Source organism: Convolutriloba macropyga, chromosome 11 (assembly GCF_964194025.1).
Source record: "Convolutriloba macropyga chromosome 11, txConMacr16.3, whole genome shotgun sequence".
In the NCBI taxonomy this organism is placed as follows: Eukaryota; Metazoa; Xenacoelomorpha; order Acoela; family Convolutidae; genus Convolutriloba; species Convolutriloba macropyga.
This window is the reverse complement of record NC_134478.1, coordinates 44,573,921-44,579,920: the sequence shown is the minus strand read 5'-3', so window position 1 is coordinate 44,579,920 and position 6,000 is coordinate 44,573,921. Positions and strand designations below refer to the sequence as shown.

Here is a 6,000-nt window from a genome sequence, read left to right as displayed (position 1 = left end):
GTTTGGCATTTGATACTTGTTTTTGTGGATTGCTTTGTCTAATATTTTCGAATCAAGAGCTAACTTTACAGATTTGTCCTTTTTTGACCGTAATTACAATGGGAGAAATGAAGTTTTTATCCGAACATTCTTGTAATTTTTCAATGTGTCCTTGTTCAGAAAGTTTCTTTAGTTCTGCGGATACTTTGTCCAATAAATTTATAGGGACGCGTCGGCTTTTTTGATGTGATGGGGTGTAATGTTTGTGGAATTTTGAACGAACTGTATGTACTTTAGACTTACCAATTCTGGAGATTAAGTCGGGGTAATCAATAGCAATCTGTTTTTTGATTGGGCAATATTCTTGATCTACCTGATTGATTGTTACTTGATTATTTGATTGATGTATTGAAATTCCAAGAGCTGGAAACAGATCTCTACCCAATAGAGAGCGATGTCCGTCCGCCACTACTTGAATTTCAATTGGATTCGCGTACCAATTGCTGCTGTGAATGGAAGTTTGGAGGATGCCCACCGTGTGAATAGGTTCATTTGAAAATGTTTTTAGTTGTTTAGGATTTGCTTCGCGTATCCACTTTGATTTTGGATCATGGGAAATGATTGAGTTCGCCAAGGATTCATTGATTATTGTACACACGCTGCCCAAATCCACCAAAACCTTTGTTGATGTCTTGCCGATCGTTACAGGGAGGTTGGTTGCGTCCACCGAAGTTGTAGCATCCGATGAAGATATGACTGCTACACAGTTGTCTTCATCTGACGAAAAATTTGACTCCAAATCCGGATCAAAGTTGGCCGAAATTTGATTGACATCTTCATTTTGATCGTCTTTTTCTACGTTATTGACTCGCGGTCTAGGTTTTGGGTACGAATTGGGATCTTTAGGTTTGCGACAAACCTTTGCGAAGTGGTTTTCAATACCGCAGTTATTGCATCTTTTTCCCCGAGCGGGACACTTGTTGCGATGGTCGGAGGTCCAGTTAGATCCACAGAAATGACAGGTTGTAGGCTTTTTTCGTGCGGTAGTATTCATATTGGAGAATGGGGTAGCATTTGCGATACGTGTCCGTTGTACTTGGTTAACCGTTGACTGTGGTTCAGTTTTGCTTGCGTTCATTTTCAGTTAATTGAGTGTACCCATCTCAATATTAATTGCTATTGCCAATGCCTTTTCGGGGTCTACTGTTTCCTTAAGAAGTTCCTTCTGAATGTCTTCATTTTGCATATTCGCGATAAAGACATCCCGGATGATAGTGTCCCCTTTATCTCCTAGGTCACAGTTTTCCGAAAGTTCTTTGAGATGTCCATAGAATTTCTCAATAGGCTCTCCCTTTTGTTGTTTTCTTGTGAGGAAGAGGTATCTATCGAATGTTATGTTATGGATCCGAATAAAGGTTGTATTCAGAACGTCCCAAAGGTCCTTCGTTGAGATTGTTTCGAGGTTAATGGTTGAATTTTTTGAGTTGAATACACGGCGCCCCTCCATGCCTAAGCTCAAGTACATCAGAGAGGATGCTTTTCGATCACATAACTTCCATGGTTTATCACCACAAAGTACGCCGATTGTCATGACACGTTGACACTGGTTTTTCCACGCTGTGTTTGCCGGCTCATTACGGGTACGTCGGTCTCGTTCTGATTGCGCCGTCGGGTTGTCCACTGCATCCTCATATGCTGGTTCAGGAGGCAGGAGCACATGTTCAGGAGGGTCTACCAAGAGAAGGTCCACTTCAATTCCTTCTCTAGCGAGGATTGCGAGTTTCAATTGTATTCTCCAAAACTCCCAGCGAATTGGGGGTTCTAGTGTCGCCTTTTCCCAAAAGGGTTGAATTCCAAGTGGGGATTTGCCGCTGTCCTTTGTCGCTGACTGCGCCATGTTATATCTTTTATTACTGAATAAGTAAGGATTCGCGGTGCGAATGCGTTGTCTTACAAATTGAGTAGTAATTGCTAGTCGAATACACAATTACTTGTGTAGCGTGAATTATGTTTATTGGAAACGCAACGCGGATCCACTGCTAGGACTAACTTAGGATTATGAAGAGCAAAAACAGAGTAACTTGAATTCAGATTGATTATTGAGATTATGATTATTAGTAATAAATCGATATGAACAAAATATGAAATAATTTAGTAGACTATCGGGAATATTAGTATAGGTGAATAAATAGAAGTCATAACTTTTAGTTTATAAAACACATGATATAATTATATATATAGAGGGTAAATAATTTAGTACACATAGAGGTTTCGATATATATTTAGGTATCCATATGTATCACACACACCATAAAAAATACAAGAAAAAAAGATAAGAAAATATTTCCCTCTCTTTTCTTCAATAATGAGTTTGATTGATTTGATGTTTTCTTTATGTTTCCAAGGATTTGAAAGTACTCATATGGTTAGTTCTGATTAATTTTGGAGGACATTTTGCAAAACATCCTTAAAATTTAGAAAAAGAAAACATTTTTCTGCTTTTAGTTTTACTTTTTTCTGCCTAAAGTCTTCAATTTCCGTTATTTTGGATAGAGGGAGCAATGGTTAGTATAATTGCTTTAACCAGCAGAAAACACAGAGACGGATGGAAATGTTTTAATTAAGAATATTTTGAGAAAAAGAACGAAATTATTGATTTTTTGGGAAATTTTCGGACATATAGATTAATTTGTTTATTTTTAGGCTTGAAAATCTAAAGTGTTATTGAAAAACCTCCATTCAACAAAACTAAACTTAAACTGCAATATTTTGCGTTTGTCTCCATCATATTTTTCAATGCGGTCTGTCAATTATTGTTTGAGAAAATGTTGGCACAATAATTTTTTGTCAGAACTCCTTGCACAACCATCTGTTCCTCAATGATCTTCAGAGAACTTATTTCTCCTAGGAAGAATTAAACAATTTCTCTGTGTTCTTGCAAAGAACCGCTGAAACTGATTTAATTATAATTTGTGTTTATGGTGTGTTTATACTTATTTGTGTTTATTTTAAAATTGTACCTGCAATCATTTCCCCACGACTCAAACCTAATCACGACATAATTTCCTAATGACTTAAAACAAGCCAAAGTTATCGGGAATTTTTTCGAAGCGCGTGTCCCTTACACCAGAGAATGTCGAAAAAGCTAAGCCAAAAGAGCAAAAACAATCTGTAATAGATGTAAAATGCGGTAAACCTGCTACAAAGACCTGTTGCGTTTATTTTAGCTAGGTAAATTTTGAATTTGTGTTTTAGTCTATTCTTGAGACGTTCTACTCGGAAAATTTTATTCTGAGACATTTAATTGGCCTTTTAATCAACTCTGACTCCGAGGATGATGACACTGACATTGTGAATTCCGTGTCTCCATTCTACGTGGTGGAAGCTGGCAATTTCATTTGGGGATACAGTGATAATCTTTTTTTGGAACAACTGGCCGAGCTGGATTCAAGTTTCCCGACCAGGATAGGACTACAGGTTATAACTATATTGCATCATTGTTGTTCCACTGCTTCTATTTCAAACAATTTGCCCGTTTGCTTTCCTTCCAAAACTTTGTGTCGCTTTTTAAGGGACTGCAGTGACTTGAAAGAACATGCCCCAGACCAAATGTAATCATAAGGTTGCAAACATTTAATCGGTCTGCAAAACTTGAATTTGATTGGTTTAACTTATTTTAATTCAATAATACAATATAAAATGTGGAGTTGTAACCCTAGTCTAGACCTCGACCTATTAAAGAGCTTGCGCGACCAAAAATTGGTATGATTAGACCATGTTGAACCTAAAAAAGCTATGAAAAGAATTTATCTTGAATTTTAAATCACCTGGGCTTTTGCTCGACCAAACTTTGTCACTATGGACATTTTTTACGACCCAAAAAATACACTGGAGGTTTGCTGAACCCAAGTTTTGTCACCATGGACATTTGCTCGACCCAAAATTTAAGCTGGAGCTTTGCTCGACCAGACTTGGGCTATGGACTTTTCATCGACATTAATTTTTGAAAAGTGAATTTTGCGTTGAACAAATGTCAACTCATAAGTCAAAAGAAGTCTTTTCATGGGTGTTTTCTGACCAGGTCAAATCTATTGTCAAATCAGGGGTCGAAGAAAAGTTTTTTCATGAGTCTGCATCCTAGCTTAAAATTCAGCGTGCTCTTTTATTGCTCACTATTGGTTATGAGGTAGTCAGCCTGTGTGCTCTTTCATCTTTTTGGTATTCTGAGGAACCATTAATCTGTCAAAAATGTTTATTTTTGAGAAGCGAAAACAACTGAATAACGCCACATTTTCATGATGGCTGATGGGAAGAACGTCAATACAATTAAGCTACCTAGAATTTTGCCGGAACTTAACTAAGAGTTTCGACAGTGAAATTTTGGTCATTATTGATTCCCCATAATAGACTTTTTGGTTCTTTTCATAAGTCTACGTCTGGACTAGGGAATATTAACTTTTTGGAATTCTCACGGTCAATTAACAAGAAAAAAAATTTATCATAAAAAAGTGTTTGCATTATCTCAATATTTGAGATAATGAGTAGGTAAATTGCACCTATTAGGAGAAATTGTTGTTCGAAAAAATTGAAAGGTTTAACTGAAAATTGGTTTTTAAAGGGACAATGATTTGCTTTTGTCGCTGGGCTACATGATTGATGGTTGGTATCAAATTCGTTTTTCGATTCTGCTCCTGTGAAACTCGAGGTTACGTAAAACAACAGTATTCTTTCAGACCACATAAGAAAGCTTTTCTTAAATTTTTTTTGGTTCTTTGAAAATTATTGGTCAGCATTCAAAAGGGAAAGATATTTAACTTACATATCGAAATCTTTAGCAGATCTCAATAGAATGCAGAATAATGAAGCACTTTGAGCAGATTTTGTACGATAACTTAAAACTTTACAATTCAGCACATCCGGTAGGATCCTAACAAAATTTAAATTCATCTAAAGGAGGATTGTTTCAATGCCTTTAGCACTTTCCCTACAAGATTTCTACACAGCTGGACCTAAAAATTTACCCCGGAAACGATTATGCATTTAAAGAGAGAAAAAATGACGCACTTGATTGTTGAGTGAAGAAAATGTCGAAAAAAACAAGATCAAATTTGTTCTGCTTTGCTCCTTTTGATAGCAAGTTAAAGATAATTGTGAACTTTCGAAAACAATTGGACCCTTTTTGAAATTGTTTTTCTTGTGATTGCTTTGCTTCGGTATCTCATTACTATTCCGTATTTTAATGCCTTAGTTTTTTAATACTCAGCTTTGTCTTTTCTTGCGTTTGTTAGCAGAGCTGGTTTGAGTGACTATTCAGGAGACTTTTTCTTTTGTAATTGCTTTAACAAGTTCTTGAGCAGTTTTAACTAATTCACGTAGGATCTGATTTGAAGCAGCCACGACAATCTTCCTGCAACGAACAAAACTTCACGTCTAATAACTGCTGCTAATACCTCCAAATTTTCCGTTTCAATGTCAGTGGTTGCCAGAAAAGTTTGTATGATTGTTGTTGATATCATTATTCGGTAAAAATTTTCGAATTTCAAATTTAATATATCTTTTCTTATTTACCTAAACTGATTTAATTGTCCTGTCTGAATCCGCAAGTGAGTCCCAATGAATTGGATAATTTTTGGAGGTAGATTTTTTCAGATTGCTTAGCGCAATGTACTTTGCAAGTGTTACTACAATAATAGTTGTTTTGAGTCAATGTTAATAAAAGTAGGGGTTTTTTATCACAAAAGTATTGGTTTTGAAACCAATTGACCTTAGGAAAAACATCTTTTTCCCCAATTATGTTAAAGGGGTAATTACAGACGTATCTTGTTTTCGTCGTTGGACTGTTGTACAGCTGAAGTCTATCTTTAGTCATTTGTGCTACGATTGATTACTACTTAGTCAAATTAGGCAATTGCGGTTGAAATCCAAGAACGACTCGAGGATATCACACTTACATCGTCGGATTGTTTCATAGAAAGCATAATTTTCTTACCGCCAAGATATTTTCTTAGGAGGTCCTTTCTA

The 6,000-nt window shown here is 36.1% G+C and overlaps 1 protein-coding gene across 1 annotated transcript in view; it reads left to right on the top strand.

The window, feature by feature from the left end:
- Positions 1-964: 964 nt before the first annotated feature.
- The window catches only part of LOC142349138 (lysosome membrane protein 2-like), an 84,725-nt gene continuing 79,689 nt past the window's right edge, over positions 965-6,000 (top strand). The window contains exons 1-2 of the mRNA XM_075400553.1: positions 965-979; positions 3,235-3,456. Coding sequence (XP_075256668.1) covers positions 965-979; positions 3,235-3,456 — 237 coding nt within the window. The remainder of the gene's footprint in view (positions 980-3,234; positions 3,457-6,000) is intronic.